The 20,042-nt window shown below is 40.3% G+C and overlaps 1 protein-coding gene across 4 annotated transcripts in view; it reads right to left on the bottom strand.

The window, feature by feature from the left end:
* Nucleotides 1-20,042, bottom strand: part of KIAA1549L (KIAA1549 like) — a 156,082-nt gene that overhangs the window by 28,044 nt on the left and 107,996 nt on the right. For 3 of the 4 annotated variants that reach the window (XM_083724236.1, XM_083724237.1, XM_083724239.1), the window contains 3 exons: nucleotides 19,680-19,703; nucleotides 9,112-9,290; nucleotides 6,001-6,218 (listed from right to left, as the gene is read on the bottom strand). In XM_083724236.1, coding sequence (XP_083580362.1) covers nucleotides 6,001-6,218; nucleotides 9,112-9,290; nucleotides 19,680-19,703 — 421 coding nt within the window. The remainder of the gene's footprint in view (nucleotides 1-6,000; nucleotides 6,219-9,111; nucleotides 9,291-19,679; nucleotides 19,704-20,042) is intronic. The other variant, XM_083724238.1, reaches the window with a different exon arrangement.

Raw genomic sequence — 20,042 nt, 5'->3', positions numbered from 1 at the left:
CTTGGAAACAAACAACTAGAATTTATTAGACAATGTACTCCAAACAAATACTGAAATGCTTCTTCTTTGTGAAGATTTGTGTATAACTCTGCAATTTCAAACTGATGTAACTACACACCAGTTATTTCTTTATTCATTTCCATATCAATAATAACCTGCAATAATAATGGACTTGCCCGATGTGCTTGAAAATCATCCAATGCATATTCATACTGTCTCACATACGTTAGCGAACCATTCAGCTAGGTGCCAACCTTTTTCAGCACAGTATTCCAAACCCTTAGCAACTGCATTGTTGGACTGAAGTCTGATCACCCAAAGACAGGGACTAACACATGATCACGGCATGTGAATGAAAAAAACCTGATGTGCAAAATTAGCAAACAAAAGGACAAAAAGGGTAACTGCGTGGTGGCTTTTCCTCAAGCAATCTGCCTGCCAGAGACTCGTGGATAGTTCATGTCACACTCAAACTGATTCCTTGCTAGCACACTGTAAGCATTTCAAAATCCTCTACAGTGGGTTAATTACTTAATTCGTTCTGGCGGTCTATTCTTAACCTGAAACTGTTCTTAACCTGAAGCACCACTTTAGCTAATGGGGCCTCCTGCTGCTGCTGTGCCGCCGCTGCACGATTTCTGTTCTCATCCTGAAGCAAAGTTCTTAACCCGAGGTAATATTTCTGGGTTAGCGGAGTCTGTAACCTGAAGCATCTGGAACCTGAAGTGTATGTAACCCGAGGTACCACTGTACAGAGTCAACCTTCTTAAAAACTGCTACGTTTGTTTTAAGAAATAGCATTCAAGAAACAATACACTTCTAATAACACAGTTCATAACACAGTTCATACTAGCCTTAACCAACCTAGTGTCCCCCAACTGTTTTGGACTACAACTCCCATCAGCCCCAGATCTAGCACAAAAGAACCAGTCCTAAATCTCCCATATCTTGTTATCTCCAGTGCTTTTTTTCTGTGTGGACGAAGTGGTAGGCATAGCCCTAAACATTTCGTGAATCTAAGTTTTGCCTCATTGAGTTGCAGTATTTCAATATGAGTAGGAAAATGAGAGTACCCCTAAACATTTTTTTAAGAAAAAAAAGGCACTGGTTATCACTATACCGTCAGTACACATAGTCCATAAAGAACATCAATAAGTAGCATCATTTAATCTGAAGCTCTCCAGTTATTTCTAAGGAAATCAAGCAATTGTCCCACAGCTATGACAGAGCTCTATGCTGTGGAAACGGATGATGGATGCAGGAAAGGTGCCCATTTTTCTCTGTGACACAAATTTGACAATAAACCAGACTAACAATGAACATCTATCAGATGACTCACTGGGGGCAGAAAATAAGCAAGACAGAAGCTAAGATAAAAGTGGGAGGCAGAGTTTCTGACCTACTTCGTAGCTGAACAGCAGGTCTGAAGGCCAGAGTGGGGCATCTACATAGACCATGAGTGCAAATTATAATGCTGGTGGGTCTTGAAGGCTCTAGAACAGGCATCCCCAGACTTGGCCCTCCAGATGTTTTGGGACTACAACTCCCATCACCCCTAGCTAACAGAACCAGTGGTCAGAGATGATGGGAACTGTAGTCCCAAAACATCTGGAGGGCATAGTTTCGGGGTGCCTGCTGTAGAATCATATTTCCTAATGCCTTTGGGGGGGCTTTACTTTTCCCTGCTCTAGTGCATGAACAAAACACTATTATTATTATTATTATTATTATTATTATTATTATTATTATTATTATTATTTTGCTTTCAACAGAAAGAGAATAACCTAACTAGCATATTGTCACATTTGTTTAGTATCATGAGACCTGTAGAGAGATCTTAGTGGGACTGGTCTGAGGTGAGGGAGGAAAATGTGGAAATGCTAGAATTTTCATCCATTCATTGCAAATGTATAAAGTCATTTATTTAAGAATTTAGTACCACAAAATCCTCAACCTTGAAACATTAATCTGCATACAGAAAGGCAGAATACTAGGTTGTAAAAAAAGTACAACTAAGCACAAGTTTAATACAACAAATTTTTCCTCAGATTAGTTTGCTTTGTCTGCCACTGTCTCTGCCGCCACCTATTGCCGGTCTCCTTGCCTTTCGCCCTCCCAGTTCCAATGGGCACCAGCCACTACTAAAACGGTATACTACTAAAACAGAGGCAAACCCAAGGGAGTGGAAGAAAATGAGGAAGTTTGTCTCTATACCTAAACTGATTCATTTAATTAGATTCAGGGGGCAAGCAACAGGATAACTTTATAATACACTGAAGATACACTGTGGAGGGGGGGGGTGCGTCTTATAGAGCAAAAAATACGGTAAGCAGTGAGCGCAAACTTTTAAGCAGTTGAGATATGTGCTGATGGCAGTCTGTCCTTATTGACAATCTAGCCATAGCATTTTGTAGCAGCTGGAGCTTCTGGACCAGGCACAAGGGCAGCCCCAAATAGAGGGTGTTACAATAGTCAAGACCTGAGGTTACTAGTGCATTAATCATCTTAGCCAGGCTATCCTTGTCCAAGAATGAGCTTGGTCAGTAAATGGCTAATAAACTTGGGACAGGAGGAACCTCTAGGGTTGCTTCCAGAAGACCTGCCCCAATATGTTTTCAGCGAGGCTAGACAAAATTGTGTCAAGCAAGCATTGTCCTACATTTTCCTCCAGTACGTTTCCCCCATCACTTTTCCTTTTCTAAAAAAACAAAAAAGCCCAATCCTCTGAGGAACTGGGTTTGTTGAGCAAGACCTCAAATCTACTTTAATTGTGCAACTGGAATTTCCCAGTCTGTGAATCAATCCTGACTGAAATAACAACACTCTGCAAAGGGGTTTCAGGGAGCTTCCAGCTTCCACAAATCCCTTAATTGGGTAGAATTCGTGTTGCACTTCCCCCTTCTATCTTCTAGGGAAAGGGGCTAGAAATATGGAAGGAAGGAGGCAAGGAGGCAATTCAGGGAGGTGGTATGAATTTTTTCTAAGGGAATAAAGTCTCTAGAGTTCCCCTGTAGACCGTTAGAGGACAGAGGGGCGAGTTAATTCCAGGGGGCAGAACTGCCTGCAAACCCAAGGCAAATTGCTGTCAGAATGCACTGTTGTGTAGGCTGTCACCTCCTTTTTCCAAAGAACTACTGGAGCCAGGGACAGGGCAGCTTAACATGTCCCTCCCTATGCGAGGTACAGCAGGGTGGGACTGACACTGGCCCTACACTTCTGTGATTAAAAGATTACACTGTTTTCAGATTATTTTAGGCAGATTCACACCCTTGACCTAATTGTGAAACTATTAAGGAAGGGGAGGGGGGACTCAAGAACAGTACATATAATGAGCAGTCTTTGTGAAATTGCCCTGAGATTGCCAATTAGCTGATTTAAGGAAGATTCACTAATGAGAAGGGAGGTATCAACATGAACAACTGGCACAAGCATAGGTTAGTCATTGTCGACAGGGAATACAACTGCAGCATTTTAAAATACTGACTACGTGACGAACAATACTCTGAGGAATCTATAGGGCTGGGGACCTGGTCCATGTACAAGTCAGTTTATTTAGTACCACTGATAATTTGTAAATGTTTTTAGAGTGATGTTATACAAAAATATGAATGCGCGAAGGCCAGTGTGTGAATAATTTATTTGGTGACAGTTTTATTTCTTCACATTTTGAAGTACCAAGCCAAGAGGGAATAGTAACAGTAGCTGCAGAGGAGGAATATGGAGGAAAAGATTCCTAATGTCTTTATGATTTAACCTATAGATGTTGTATACTGTTTTACAAAGAGCAAATATGCAGGATTTTAAGATCTAATTGATTAAAATCTGAACTTCTCTACTAAGTAAACAAGATAAAATACCTGTAATTTAATGCCCTTCTGCAAAAGGTGGGTATTACTAACCCAAAATGACATCCAATCCTGAATAACGTCTGAATTTGTGAATATTCCCTACCCACAAACACACACAAAAACCTTTTTCACTATTTGTGAGTGAATCATTGGGCAAAATGGATTAGAATAAGGAAGTTCCTTTCTCTAAAACAACAAATAAAACATTAAAAATCGTGGAACACATACACCGTGGCCTCTTTCTACATTGTGCACCAGCAAGCAAATCCCAGAGTACATAATAAAATTTACTGGCTCAATAGTAAAACTTCATGCTAAATAGGCGTTAAGGATTTCTTGCTCCTTTGATACTTTCTAACCTTCCAGTCATGATTCCAGGGCTATATCACTTCCACTGTGTACATTAATATAAAATTTCTGTCTGCTTCATTTATATTCCTAAGATAGCCTATGCTAATAGAAGAAGCTACTGTATAATTCAAACTTTATCTTATCTTCTACTATGCATATGTAACAATTCCACTTGCCTCCTCCACTGGAGACCTGTGCAAAGCCCTAATGTCCCAGCAATGGCACCAGACCAACCAATCAAGAATCTTTCTTCTTTGCTGACCTGAATGGCCTTAGAATTATGTTTCTCGGGCACTTATTTTCTTTTTTATTTAATTTTATCCAGGCTCCAATTTACATTAAAGCTGTTGGATCTCACCATTCTTTATATACAAAGATATTCCAGAAACCATATGCTACATTTCCCTTGACTTCTCTGCACAGGCGTTGCAGGCAGATCTTAAGTGGAGAGCCCTGCATCTCAGGTACTGATTGAGGGATACCTATATGGGCTGGAGGAAGAACTGCAAACAATTCCAGGTAGAAAACTCGCTTAACAGTTCCTAATCCCTCCTGGTCTGAGAAAACAGGTGACAACAGAGTAACAGTTCAATTCTTATTGCTTTTGAGCAGAAAAGCTCTTTCTAGACACTTCTGCTTGCTTGACAGACAATGGATGGGAATTTTTGTTTCAAAACCTGCAATTTCTAATTGGCAGCTGGGTGTCAGAGAGAAAATGATATTTTCTTCCTAAGCCTTGCATAGTAGAACTGAGCATTCTGTATGACATCCATACAACTTCTGACTTTCTATGTGCTGGAGTCGTTCTGCTTATCTTACAGTCAAAAGCCCATGAAGGACAGCCGCAATAAAAAAATTAATGGCCAGCATAAAAGTTAATGGTTCTTGTTTATTACAATACTAAGAGACACCAGCACAACTATCTGTCCTTATAAGAATAAGTACTGTATACTGAACTAAGAAAGCAACAAATTCAGATGGGGAACATTAAGAAAATACAGAAAATTCCAACAGAGGCCACATATTACCTAGTGTTTTAATACAAAGCCATTAATAATTTATTAATTACATCAAAAAATGAGGAGGGGGGGCAATGCAACCCACAGACTCACCTATCTAAAGCTCTTTACAGCAGGGTTTCCTGTTCCTGCTAGCTAGGGATGATGGGAGTTGTAGTCCCAAAACAGCTGGAGACTCAAATTTTGGAAACCCTGCTCTATAAAAATAGGGTTCAGCATATACTCGACCATTCATTTTAAGAGAAAGGTATGACTCCATTCATATAACAACAATTACATCCCTAAAAAGTATTTGACTTTTGCTTTTTGCTAACATGGGCAAAAATGGAGAAGTCATTCGTTTGTAACATCAGCATTTGAAAGTTGTTGCACTGTCATCTATTTTTCCAAAATCCACAGTACTGTATGTAGCACAGCACACTCCAGGGCAGACCACCATCCCTCTCCTGTTGTCAAGAGATAATAGTAATTCTGAGGTTTGATCAATAGGCAGGAAAAAAGAGAATGTTATCCCAACAGCCATATTGCTTTTCAACTCTTTTATCATCATATTACAGCTTAATACATTCATAAATAAAGTACCAATCATCTCAAGGAAATGGCAAATCACTAAACAGAGGAAAGATGGCAGACATGGGAACATTCTTCACACGCAAAAAAAAAAAAAACTTATCACTTCATGCTGCCATTCTACCAATTGACACTACTCCTCACGACTTGCCTTTTTATGGTAGAGGTGGAAATAATGTGAGAAATGACAAAAATATATACCAAATACTCACCTGTTTTTGGGTTCTACAAACGGAGAAGATCCATCCGTATCAGCATCCAAAATATGATCTATTTCATTTTGTGCTTTTTCATACATCTTTTTTCTGTCTGCTAAGCCCTTGTTATTATCAACTTGGGGAAAGTCATAATAGCCTTTTCGCTTGGCTTTCAGGCGTAATTTGTTGCGATAGTGCTCTATATCAGATTTCTGCTTCAAGGCTTTGTTAACCTGACAAACAAAAAATACTTATTATAATCAAATCTATTTGTTCAGATTAACCCTCTGATTAAGGCTTGTTGACTTTTGGCCAATTATTTTATAGCCTATAGATTATGTATGAGTAGGCATTTAAGTTTCCTTTTTGGTAAAATTGGCAACTATCCCTAGATGAAACCTCAGGCAGTAGTGTCTAATCCATAGTTTACAATGGTGATAAAAATGGGACACTATCCTCAACTACCTATGCCAGACCTCAGCATCAGGCAAATCTCAAAATAACAAGGAAATCTGACAGTTCTCTTACATTCAACTCCCAGCTCACTTCTGCAAATCATGTTAACAGTCTACTCACATTGGCAGTGAAATGTCATAGCAATGAATGCATGCAAGATCACTGCTCTAAGTGCCTATAATGGAAAATCGTACATTGCAAGTTTTTTTCCAGGTTATGGAAGAAGAACCTCAAACTCATCTGTGTTCATTACCATTACTAACATGAGCAGACCACATGTGTGAGCAGTGATTTACAGCAGGGAGCAGGCAGCTGACTGTGGGGAATTTCAATCTGTTTTATTTATAACAGCATTCACTTTAGCCAATGAAAATGTGAGTTCATGATCTGGATTGGCTCTTATCACAATGTGCAGTAATGTGAAGATGTAACTAGCCCTTTCTCTATACTGAGAATAGACAAAATAGTGCTCTGCAGATGATGCTGGACTACAGCTCCCATCATCCCTGATTGTTGACCATGCTAGCCATGGTTGATGGAGGGTACTATGATGGCTACCCCTGCCCTATATCTTAGGCTATATCCCTCCAACCACAACTTTGCATCAGAATTAAGTTTTTAAACAAATAGGTCTTTTATGTAAAGTATGCATTCATTGCGCGAACAGGGCCTGCTGTATGGAATGCTGAATAAAATAAGGAAAGGCTGTCCCCTTTCACTATGTGCAAATTGTGGGAATTTTCCCCTCTTGCAGGTCTTCGGTGTCAATTGACAAATATCTAATATACATCAGTTTAAATATGAATGTGGAAAGAAATATGGGGAGACCAGGGAGTCCTGGACTGGGTACATTCCCCTGGAAGGAGCCAAGTCTGTAACTTAGGAGTGCTCTTGGGTCCCACATTGTCACTCACTGGAGACTCAGGTGGACTTTATGGGCTATGAATGCCTTTCTCAACTATGGCTGGTTTGCCAGCTGCAGCCCTTTTGGGGCAGAGATGACATGGTCACGGTACTTCACACTCTGGCAACCTCCAGGCTGGATTACTGCAATGTGCTTTACATTGGGCTGCCCTTGAAGACAACTAGGAAACTTCAACTATTCAAAAATGACTTAGGCCCCAAATATGTGAAACTACAGGTATTAAGATCAGCAGAAGTCCTCTTGGTAGTTTCATAACCCTCAGAATGCATTATCTGTGCCAGTTCCTAGATGGTGGAATTTCCTTTCCACAGAACTGGTCTATAACTTGGGAGTACTCCTGTATACTGGAGACTCAAGTGGCCAGCTCTGACTCATTTGCCAGCTATGGCCTCTTTCGGACAAATGATGTGCTGCTGTAATCTATACTTGGGTCACTTCCAGATTTGATTATTGTAGCGCACTCTACAGGTGAAATTCGAAAAATGAGAATACAGTGGTGCCCCAAAAGACGAATGCCTCGCAAGACGAAAAACTCGCTAGACGAAAGAGTTTTCCGTTTTTGAGGTGCTTCGCAAGATGAATTTCCCTATGGGCTTGCTTCGCAAGACGAAAACGTCTTGCGAGTTCTTGCAAGTTCCCCCCCCCTTTTTCTAAGCCGCTAAGCCGCTAAGCCGCTAATGGCCGTGCTTCGCAAGACGAAAAAACCGCTAGACGAAGAGACTCGCGGAACAAATTATTTTCGTCTTGCAAGGCACCACTGTATTGTGGGAAAGTTCATTTATTTCAGAAGTTCAACTTAAAAGGTGAAACTAATATATGAGATAGACTCATGACATGCAAAGCGAGATATATCAAGCCTTTATTTGTTATAATTATGATGATTATGGCGTACACCTGTATGTGGGGCTGCACTTGAAGATGACCCAGAAACTTTAGCAGGTCCAAAATGCAGCAGCCAGATTACTGGCAGGGATTCCATTTAGAATTCATATAATTTACATTACTTTAAAGTTAAATGTAATTAAATATATATGGTGCTTCGATGGGGAGGGGGGGATATTATTGAATACTGACTGTTGCTCCTTGTACAAGTAAGTGAAAGCAAGAAAATGTTTTTTGGGTGGAGAACTCACAAAACCACTGTTCTAAAACAGCTGTTCTGGTTGCTACTTCACTTCTGATCCCAAGGCAAATTGCTTACCTATGTGTTTGTAGCCCTAAACAACTTATGCCACCAAATAAGTGATAATCACCTCCATCCCTGCATGCATTCTTAAATTCTAAGATCGACAGAGGGGGCCTTCTTCGTAGTTTTGCTGTTGTTCTTCTTCTATCTGTCATACATACTGAGTAGTATGACTATGGATAATTTTTGCATAAGGCAATACAGAAAGGATAAAATAACTTTTTGCATGATTTCACCATAATGAAATTACCCCATCTTAGCAGTCCCAAAAGGCAACAGAGGACACTCCCCCCTCTTTCCCCCCCCCCAACCTTCCATTCAGAGATTGCAACCACAACCTGAATGGTCTTTAGTTGACATTTCCCCCTTTTTTAGGCAGCTCCACATGCAACCTGTCAGCACCACAAGTCACAAAACATTCCCTACCGGGGGTTAGCTTTCCAACCAGTGTCAATCGGATCTGGTAGCCAGCTGCCCTGTATTACCCTCCTCTGAGCACTTGCTTTAGAGACCCGCCAATGCATAAATGATTACACAACTTTATTGGATATAATCTTACCTCTCCGTTAAGGACAGCAGTTTCCTGATTCCTGTCTGAAGATGTGTGTGCGGGAGGCAAAGCTACAGGCTTTATGGCAATCAACTGTACAGATCCAGAAGATGTGTCGAAGGGATCAATGGCAGACTTGGCAATGCTATCAAAGAGCATATCTCCCTCCTCTTCATCACTTATGGGCACTAAAACATATTAGGATTAAGTCAGCATATAGTTTGGGCATTTCAATTCTGAGTTGGTGAGGAGGAAAGTGAAAATGAATTGCATGTAATTCTGGGGTCCCCAACATGTCCCTGTGAGTACCACAACACCCCAGAAACAGATATCCCTGCTACTCAACAAAGCCCTCTTGACCCTTCTCATTTTTTAAAAAAATGAGTTTTGGCCTTTTATGGTTGTTTCATTGGGGGTTGTCTAATTTTCTGTCTATTTATTTTGGGGTGGGTGTGCATGTTTTGCCTGGGGGTTCTGGGTATCACTGGTTATTGTCAGTGAAATATGTATTTTTGTGGGGGGCCACAATGGTTTTGTGGATTTCCAAATGTGCCTCCATGCTCCAAAAAGGTTGGGGACCCCGGATTGTAATAAACACTTTCTGTATATGAGCCTCCTATATTTAAAATCACTGGCATTAGATTTCAAATCCAATGAATCTTTTGGGGGTTTTGTCATGCAAGGCATTATGATTTAAGCAGATACTTCAATAAAGGAGGGTTTATTTTAAAACAGGCTGTGCTGCTGAACATACAGGTAAATCATATGAAAGAAATGCATTAAACTCCAAACAATTAAGGGAGGGTGTTGCATATGGAAGGCTAAACAATATTTTGTGACACTGAGTTGGCATAGCAATGTGTACAGTGTGGGCCATTTACAAACAGTATTTATTTTGTGGGTGAAATTCAATTGCATACGAGCCTTCAGGTGGTGCAATTAAAGTGAATTTGGTGCTCTTGTGCAACAAACCCTCTTTTTCAAAACAAAACGAAACAGACTTTTTGATGTTAGGAAGGTGATGAGTAAATGCACTGGAAAGTGTGCAACAACAATTGCTTGATGCAAAATCATATTATCTCCCTGTAAACAGATCATAACCAATATCATATACTACCTCCCAGCAAACTTTGTGGACACAATCAGGATGAATGCAAAATAAACTGGTCATCTGAATGCTATCCTAACAGGTACCTGCTACCTGGTTCAATGAGTCTTAGGCCTGATTCAGATATCAAGATGATAGTGAATGAGTACCTCTACTACTACTACTTTCCTTGCATTCTCTCCCTCTCATCTCCTCCTCCGCAAGTGAGAGCAGAAAGAGAGAAAGCTTTCACTTTAAAACAAACCTCTGATCCCAAATTCCGGTATGTACAATCTCAAGGAACTGTGGTTTGTTCTAACCACAGCTGGTCAAAACTACAGTACAGGTTCCAGACACTAAGAAGAGAAGAGGAGGAAGGAGGAACAAGATAGCCACCCATGTATTTTGTTCCCCTACATGCCCACCCACCCAAAAGTAGAGATCCTATCAAACTAGTTTAATTAATTCTGTTATGTATCCAAGTGATATTTGCGCTGTATCCAGTATAATCAAAGAATAAATCACTGTCGGGTTGGCATTTTCAAACCTGTATTTCCGAAGATTTAGTTCCTCTGAAAATTTATTGTTCTTTTAATTACTGTAAGAATTACAGTGCAAGTCAATTTATGCCATCAAGATATGAAGTTGGTCTGTTCCAACAATGCCTGCATTATACGTTCAGAGTGATCTGAAGCTCATGTACACACACAGGAAATAAGTGTCTATAGCAGCTGTGACAGGAACTTACTTAAATTGTTGAGAAGTATAAAGGTTATCTCAGGCTTCTTCTTATTAATTTCCTTATGGTTTGCAAAATTGTGCATAAAAAGTTCTCTTAGAAGCTTTTGGAAAAGAACTGCACATTTTTCTACAAATATATATAGGAGATTGGGATGAAGAGTGGCACAGGTAGGCATTGCCAAATAGCTTTCTACCAATAGGGAGGATATTTCTGTTCATTGAATTATGAGGCTTAGCCTCTGTTTTACTTCAGTTTAACATTATTTCTTTAACAATACACAAATTGCATAATTTATAAAATAAATGACACATTACAAGAACCACAATGAGGCTTTTGGTCTAAGAAGCAGAAAAGCATATCATTATGAGGAGAACTTTCTCAGACTGGGGAAGGGTATTTTCAGTGGCAGCTACAAACGCATAAAAGAGAAGGGATACTTGATACAATTCAGGTAGTATGGAGATATTCCCAGCTTCCACGGAAAATTGTATTTCCCCCAGTCTGTGGGTTATTCAAATGTAGAAAATGGGAATTCTCACATTCATCTATTCCGCCAAATACAGGGCTTCTCTTTGTCTCTTACATTCCTGGCTCCAACTACAAATCCTCCCTTCCAAATCGCAAAACAGAGCCTGCTCACATGTGTAAAGAACTTCATAACTTGTTTGACTTACAGCACAAGCCTAACAATGCCTACTCGGAAACAACTCCTATTGAAATCAATGGTGTTTAGTCCCAGGTGAGTTTAGATTTCAGCCTTGGTTAGCTTGCAGTCAGTGGGCTCCTGTGTCTTTCTATACAGTAGATTTCTATGAGAGTCAGGGAACCTGGGTTATGTTTGCATCAAATTCCAATTTTTGTCAATCACCAGAGCAATTACAATACCTTCTATCCCCACCTCTCTCATTCATACATACATGCACACACCATAAAGACATGGCCAATACATGAGATAATAAAGTTCTTACACAATAGAATGGATTGTAGAATTTAGATTGGGGGGGTGTCCATTTTTAAATCTACATACATATCCATTAAAAAGCCCTCCAGCAAAAGAAAAAACTGGATAAGAAAAGGAAAAGGTTTTTTTGGGGGGGGGTCCCCATTCAAAAAGGCATGCAATTTCAAGGGCATTGAATCTGTTATATCTTCTTTTATGGAAACGTGCAGCATAATAGCATTTTCTAAATTATTTTCAGACTTTGTTTTACAGCACAATTCTATATATATGTCTGCTCAGAAGCAAGTTGCATTGAGTCCAATAGTGCTTACTCTCAGGGAGATGGTTACAGGATTGCTGCCTTATACTCTTATACCATTTCAGTTGTAGTAATTCATATGACTACTAAACCTGGAGGTCAGCGTAGTGATCTCTGGCCAAATCCATTTATCAGAGACTGTAGATGTTATCACTAAGCCTATTCTTAAACCCATTAAAGCTACTTTGGGGCTACATTCCTGTAAATGGAATCTTAACTGTTGTAACTACCATAGTCTTCAACATACATTTGTTGACAACCACAGAAACTGAAAAGTACTAGAGATCCCAGATGCTGTTATTCATTCACACATTATTTCACTCACTTGAATGATACAGTTCCCATGAGTGCAAAAAAGTATTTATCACAACATATGAACAGATTATATTGGATAAGGGATAAAGAAGAAAATAACTATGTCAAGGCAGTAGTCCTATAAAAACTAAAACTGCAATCCTAATCCCGTTAACCTGAGATCAGGTCCCACTGAATTCAATGGGATTTACTTCTGAGTAGATCTAGTTAGGGCTACAACTACCTGGAGAATTCAGTAAACATGTACAAGACTGGGCTACACTTCTTTGGGTTTAAATTACCAGACATCACCATGACAATAGTAAACACATCCTAATAATGTGTTTTATGTGTTTCCTATCCTGTTCTCTAAAGACTTGATTTGAATCGACCACATACATAATAAGCAAGCCCAGTTCCTTCATTTAGTCAGAATCCTACTCTTTGATTTTTCCCCCCAACATTATATGTCATGTTTCAGCACAAACTTTCAAGCTAGCCTTAAAATACAGCCTCAACACATATCTTAAGAAGAAAACAACGCCAAAATTAATTATTTAAATGTGAGCCTTAAACTATGATAATACTGTATAAGAAAGCTGGAAAAGGAATTTCTCTCATCCTTGGAACAGAATACTTGTTCGGTAAAAGTCACTTAAATTACAAATCTGACTTTATTATTGTGTTTCATCTCACTGACACATGAGCGATAAAATCAAGATGTGGTTTACAAATGTTGGCAAAGTTAAGCTGTCATTTAGATGGCAATGAACTGTAAGCAAACACTGTGGGCAGTTTTATGTTTGGTCTTATCTATCTCTTTCACAGTGACTTCACAAAGTTTGCTCAGAAGAATCTGATTAAGCTCCACAATCATCAACATGTAAATCACCAATAGGCTCTCTCAAGTGCATGGAGCCTATTATGGGGCTGGGGAAAAATACTGGCTTGCCCACATTTCGCCATAATTTCACAAAATACTATCTTGACAGCAGAAAGTACAGCATGTTCAGAATTTTGAATAGACTATGGCAAACTTAATTCTAAAGGCCTTCACTTAAAATTGTGGAGCCTTAATGAGTTTTTTTTATTATTCCTATGGAAAAAACATGTTCATCTTTATGGGGAGGGCAACAGCTGTTTGTGTATGTTGCATATTGTAATGAAGGGGGAAAGGGAAACAGCCCTCAGCTAAAGCTATTATTTTACTTTGCTTGTACACAGCTCTACAGTGTCCTTTTATATTCATTTCATCCTCCTACTCATTTCCAAAGCACAGCAACACTAACCATTTACTAGAGGAGGAAGGAGCTAGTTACTATAGAAACTAGAATTTCACTGAAATATTCTGCATATTGCACTGGAACTTTTCTGTTGAGATTAATCATGTTTCTGGAAAAGCACTATCTCCTAGGATTGCCGAGAGTCTCACGCAGCCCACCCCATCCTACCTACAACAGATAGAACAAACAATCTGAGCCCAAGGTTACAAAGGCGTGTTGGTGGAGAAGGCAGCTAAGCTGGAAAGGCTAGCCTTGGGAGCTCAGACACCACATACACAGGTTTCAAGACCAAGTGACACTGTTCACCGAAGTGTTCTTTGCTGATTCCATGTGTGTAAATGCAGCTGGTGATAAAGAAACCCTTGGGAAATGAATTTGGAAACACATACCCATTAAGGATCATTAAGAGCCCTTGTGGGTCAGAGGCCAGTGGCCATCTCATCTAGCATCCTGTTCTCACAGGATGTCCTAAAAGGTGCCCATAGGAAGCAAGGCCTGAGCTGCACTCTCCCCGCAACTCATAGATAAAGGGATACTGCTTCCAACAGTGGTGGGAGAACTTAACCTTATCTTCCATGATAAGGAAGATAAGCCTCACCTAAGCCTCCCCAGTAGAAGCAAATTCTGTATTTTAATTATATGCTCTGTTTGAAGAAGTGCTTCTTTTTATTTGTCCTGAAACTCCCAACATTCAGCTTCAATGGGTGATCCTGAGTTCTAGTACCCATGATAAATGGATAAAAACGTTTCTCTACACCATGCATATCAGTCTTGTACACTTCTACCACATTCTCACTTAACTTGCCTTTTCTCTTAATTGAAAAGTCCCAAATGTTGCAGCCTTTCCATACTGGGAAGTTGCTCCATCCCTTGATCAGTTTTGTTTCCAACACTTCAGTATCCTTTGATGTGAACTGTACACAGTATTCCAAGTGTAGTATAGATCTGCATTCTGATATTGGCAGTTTTTAGTCCCTTTGCTAATGATCTCAGATACGTAATTCACCTTTTTCACAGCTGCCACACAGTCTTCATCAGGTCACGATCTTCTTTCAGTGACCCTACAACCCTAAGGTCTTGTTCCTTGTTAGTGACTGTCAGCTAAGAACGCATCAGTGTATATGGGAAACTAAGAAAATTTTGCCCCAATGTACATCACTTTACACTTTACAATGATCTCGTTATTTTAGTACTCATTTATCAAGTTTGGAGATACCAATATTCTGGGGACTTTATTTTCTACATCCCTCTATTGGGAGAACTATCCACTTCTTCCTACTCTCTGGTTCCTGTTCTTTAGGCAATTACTGATTCATAAGAGTACCTGCCCTCTCATTCTATGACTACAAATCTTACTTAGGAACCTTTGGTGACATACTTTATTGAAAGCTTTTTGAATGTCTATAGACACAATTATTGTCTGCCAGTGACTCAATGCAAGATACTGCATAACTCAAATTAAAACCACAGGTACTTTTCACCATAAAATCCTTTGCTGCTAATTGATAGCATTTTCTTCCTCAAAACAAAAGGTATATGAGAAAACCTGCATGAATGATACCTCCACATAAGCAGGCACCAACATGGAGTGCCCAGCTCACATGTCCTATCATCTGACTGGTGAAAGGTTGGGGGAGGGGAGAGAGAGAGAGAGAGAGAGAGAGAGAGAGAGATGGAGATGCATCATTCCTCCATCATGCAAAAAAGTCCAGAAACTTATGTGAACTCTGCCAACTCTATATACATTTGCCAGGATTAAACTTAAGTTACTGCAGCACATCTACAAAAAGGAACACAATTTTTAATATTATGAAGAGGCAAATTCAGAATTTGGCTGTAGCAAACATTGCTCTGTCTTTATTAGCAGGAAAGTGAGCAGGAAAACACAGTGACTCGTGAAGACGTGGTCTATAAAAGACGGTGATTTTAAATTAATCTTCTATTAAAAATCCTAACAAGCAATTCTAACTATGAATAGAAAGTCATCTCTCCCAAAATGTTAAGGGTGGTGTTCAACTAAATTGCCCAGTAGCCCAAGGACCTCAGCCTATGGAATGGAACTTCTTAACCCTCCCCTTCCCTAATCTTCTCTGGTTGGTTGGGGAGGGGGGGAACCTAGAGCAGATCTGGAGGGGGCATGGGAAGAGGAAGTCTCGTTGCACAGGCCAAAGTCCTTGTGCCAATGAAACAGCTTTATTGGCTACATCCCTTGGCCTTTCAGTGAAGTGTTTCTTGAATGTACATTTCAACTGTTTCCTATTTGTGTGCTTATCTGCACCTGAATGAGGGACTCTTTTAAGCAGAGCTGCACTAAAGTTTATATTTTAAAAGTAACCAAATGTTATCACTTTCCTCTGTTAACTAAATGCCAGAAGAACAGATTCTAAAATTGGTCTGTTACTATGACAACTGATGAACCAATCTTAACTTTGAGTCTGTATCAACCAAAGTGAATAACAAAGAGATTCTGATTTTGAGATCCTGCATTTTCTGAAATACATTAAAAACTGAAAAAAATATATTAAAGGCTTAGCAAGATAGCCAAAGTGTGCTCCAGCTTATACTTTGCTTCTTGGGTCTTGCAGCTTGCTAATAAAGCTGTGTACATACCGTACAAGTAAAAGACATTTGAAGCCCATACACCCCCAAAGAATCCTGGGAATTGTAATTTGTTAATGGTGTTTGGAATCGTAGCTCTGAAAAGTATAAACTACTTCTCAGATTTCTTTGGAAAAACAAATGTATGGTGCATATGCAGCCTTATATTTGAAAGAACAGCCTTATATCTGCAAGAACAGAACAAAAACATGGTGATATCATTTGGTCATGCAGGAGCAGAGGCCTACCTAGGGGCTGGTGAAACCGCAGACCCAAGCAGGGGGACAAAAATCACTCCAGAAATCTGTCTCCAGTTATCTATGTAAGGTCATGAGTTCAGACAAAAGCTGGGAGCCGAGCGGTAGGAGAAATGGCAAGGCAGTACGAAGGTAGACCACTGGAGACACTGGTGTGCATGGCGTATGTGTATGCCAATGCCGCAGGAGAAGCTTCCCATCCTTCTTGTGCCACGACACAAAGGTGCAATTTTGTGCCCTTCCTCCTTGCCTCACCCTCACTCCAGATGCATCGGGGACTTGGGTCATATAAAATGTAGTAATTTCCAATGTGACTATTGCAGTAAAGTTATTGGGAAGGCCGTGTGTGTGTGTGGAACAGGACACTGGTACAGCTCCTTGCCAAAGGCGCAAGGGATCCAAGGTATGCCTCTGTGCAAGAGCTCTTTTAGAACTTTTGTGCATAAGTATGAATAAGAATAATGAATTTCAATAGCAGAAGCTCCACACAAGCCACTCTTGCCATTGAAGTGAATGAAGAAGCCTGTACATATGACCTATCACATAGGTCTGAATTTGGCCATACACTAGTGTAAGAAGGCGGCTAGATTGAGACCTTCAGAGGCCCTAAGCCAGGCATAGGCAAACGCGACCCTCCAGATGTTTGGGGACTACAACTCCCATCATCCCTGACCACTGGTCCTGTTAGTTAGGGATGCTGGGAGTTGTAGTCCCAAAACATCTGAAGGGCCGAGTTTGCCTATGCCTGCCCTAAGCACTGAAAAGATTGTGGTTCCCACTTGCCCATATGCAATTCTTTCTTTCTTATTACCATCACAGCTCAGCCACTAAGTCACAGTCAAACAAATATAGTTGCAATTTTCAGAACAGTGGAGGACGGTTAGGAATTGACAGCACAGTGAAAAGCTAATGATATTGGGGGGGGGGGGTTGCAGCACATTCACAGTCACCTAGAAAGGGTTGCTGAACGCTAGTGGGGCTGGTGGGGTTCCTCGTAATGCACGCTGAAGCAAAGTATTTTGCCATTTTGCCACTTGGATAGTAATTTCATTAATGGAGTCTGACAAAAGGAGGGAGGTGTAAAAATTATCAGGTCTGCCTGGAAATTTAGTTAATATAGGTGAAATCTATAAAAGAGCGAATGCTCTAATAATATGAGGGGTACAGTAGTACACGCTGAACTGTTTCCCAAGTGACAAGAGCAGACATGTTGATTATAAGAGATGGACCAAAGTAAAGACTCTGCAATATTCAGGAATTTCTAATGTATAGTCAGCTGGAACTGCTACAGTTTCCAACTGTAGAAGATGGCCTGAGTCTTGTCCTTGTGGAGGGGCTACGTTTTAGATTTGTTGTTTAACTGTGTGCTTAACTCTCAGAGGCCTCAAGTTTGATAGAGCTGAAGGGGTGATTCAACATCAGTAACAAAAAGAGAACAGAAAAATGGGGGAAGAGTGTGCCGTGGGGTGTAAGGAAGTCTAACCAAGTTCTGATTTTTCGCATGGTGACTATTTTGAAATATCAAATAATTATTTAACAAATTTTGTGTGTGTGTGCACGTCCCTGCTTTGCTGGTGCCCTAAACATGAGCTTAGGCTGCCTACTGAGTAATTCTCCACTGGCAAGAAGCTGCTGAGGCTAGAACTGGGAGCTTTCAGTTCTATGTTCTATATGGTAAATATCAGAATTGCACCTTCATAGAATGGTAGAGTTGTAATGGACCCCGAAGTCATCTCTTCCAACCCCCCTCAGAAATGGTTCTGAATATTTAGTATTCTCAAACTATAAGCTGGCCCTCCTGGACATGAACGGCTATAAGAGGCTTCGTGTTTGGCCCAGAAACTTGCTGGAGCAACAAATTTCTGGTTCTCAGGTCAATCTTGACAGCTATATTAATATGAACATGCAGAACTTTATAAACAATATTCAGATGTCTTGCCTCTATATTGCTTGCTTGATCTGCATGCACAGCAGGGCTTACTAATGTGGTACTCTGGGTACCAGTGAGCCTGTCAGTACCTCCTATGGAACCTGCTAAAGGTCTCAGTATACGGGATATCCGCTCAAAAATCTATTATGCACAAGTGATTGCTTGCTCTTTCTGCTCAGTTTAGTCTGCATTGGTTCGGTGTCTCATACATCAAACATCTCCCCTCTAACATGCCCACCTTTCATTAGATACCAGGATTGGACACCCACTCTCCCCCCAGTTCTGAACAGAGAAGAGGGGAAAGAACTGCACTCTCTGAGCATGTGCAGTAGTGGCTGATGTAGCTGCCTTTTCCCATTGATGATAAGGCTGAAGTTGTGGTCCTGTCTCTTTTCCTGCTCTTTTAGATGTGGCAACCAGTATGTCACACACATAAAGCAGTTTTTTTTGTATCACTCCACCATGACCCTTCCCAGCAGCCATTTTGTGACTGGTGCCCATGGCACTTTCTCAAAATTACCATTAGCCCCCAAAGCCTGGCAATCCCTTGATAAACTGGAATCCAGTGAAGTTACATGAGGTTATGTTGAGTTCTCTCTTGCTCAAGGGGGCTAGTTGGAATGGGAGGGGAGGAGGCCTCTCAGTGAGACGTTTTTGAGAGGGGTGAAAAACATTTTGATAGGAAACACCACAGAGTCCTCTGGGTACAACACAGAGCACAGTCTCTAGCAGTGTTTTCAACCTGTGAGTCCCCAGGTGTTGTTGGACTACAACTCCCATCATTCCTAGCCAGCATGACCAGTGGTCAGGGATGATGGGAGTTGTAGCCCAACAACATCTGGGGACCCACAGGTTGAGAACTGCTGCTCTAGAGGCTTCTGTGTAGACAAGCAAATCAAGCCGCCATTACATGATTTTTTCTGCCCGCAAGCAAAATACTTCACCGTAGCTAAATTCACAGAGCTGGGTTCAAATACATGGATTTCTCACCCACCCACCAACTGCTTATAGTGAAATACTGGTTTTAGTAGCCATTATAGCGATTTTAAAGATGCATTAGAATTGTAGCAATTATGAATTGAATGAAATATTAGTATAGTTTTAATTAAGAAACTAAAATCTCTTACCAATTTTCTTTGAGGATTTAAAACCTAAATGTCAAAGAAAAAAGAAACAAAACAGAAAATAACATCCTCACTAACATATTTAATACAGACAAGTGGACAATAAATGGTGTTTCTTCAATACTTTTAGAAAGGATTTTTTAAAATATAATCTAGGGGAAACAGCATGCCGTTTTCTTTCCAATTGCTACCATTTGCTAGTTCCATTGTGATTCATGTGGATTTTGATATCAGTCTTGCAAGCAGAAGATTTCATAATTGCTATAAATGCAGGAATCTATACCCACTGCAGGATTCATATTTTACAGTGTTCTCAGGGGACAGTTTACTCGGGGGACTACTACATAGTTCAATGGATCTTTTCCA

The sequence above is a fragment of the Podarcis gaigeae genome, assembly GCF_964106915.1.
Source record: "Podarcis gaigeae genome assembly, chromosome: 1".
In the NCBI taxonomy this organism is placed as follows: domain Eukaryota; kingdom Metazoa; phylum Chordata; class Lepidosauria; order Squamata; family Lacertidae; genus Podarcis; species Podarcis gaigeae.
The sequence above is the reverse complement of the archived record's forward strand: the minus strand, read 5'-3'. Positions and strand labels throughout refer to the sequence as shown.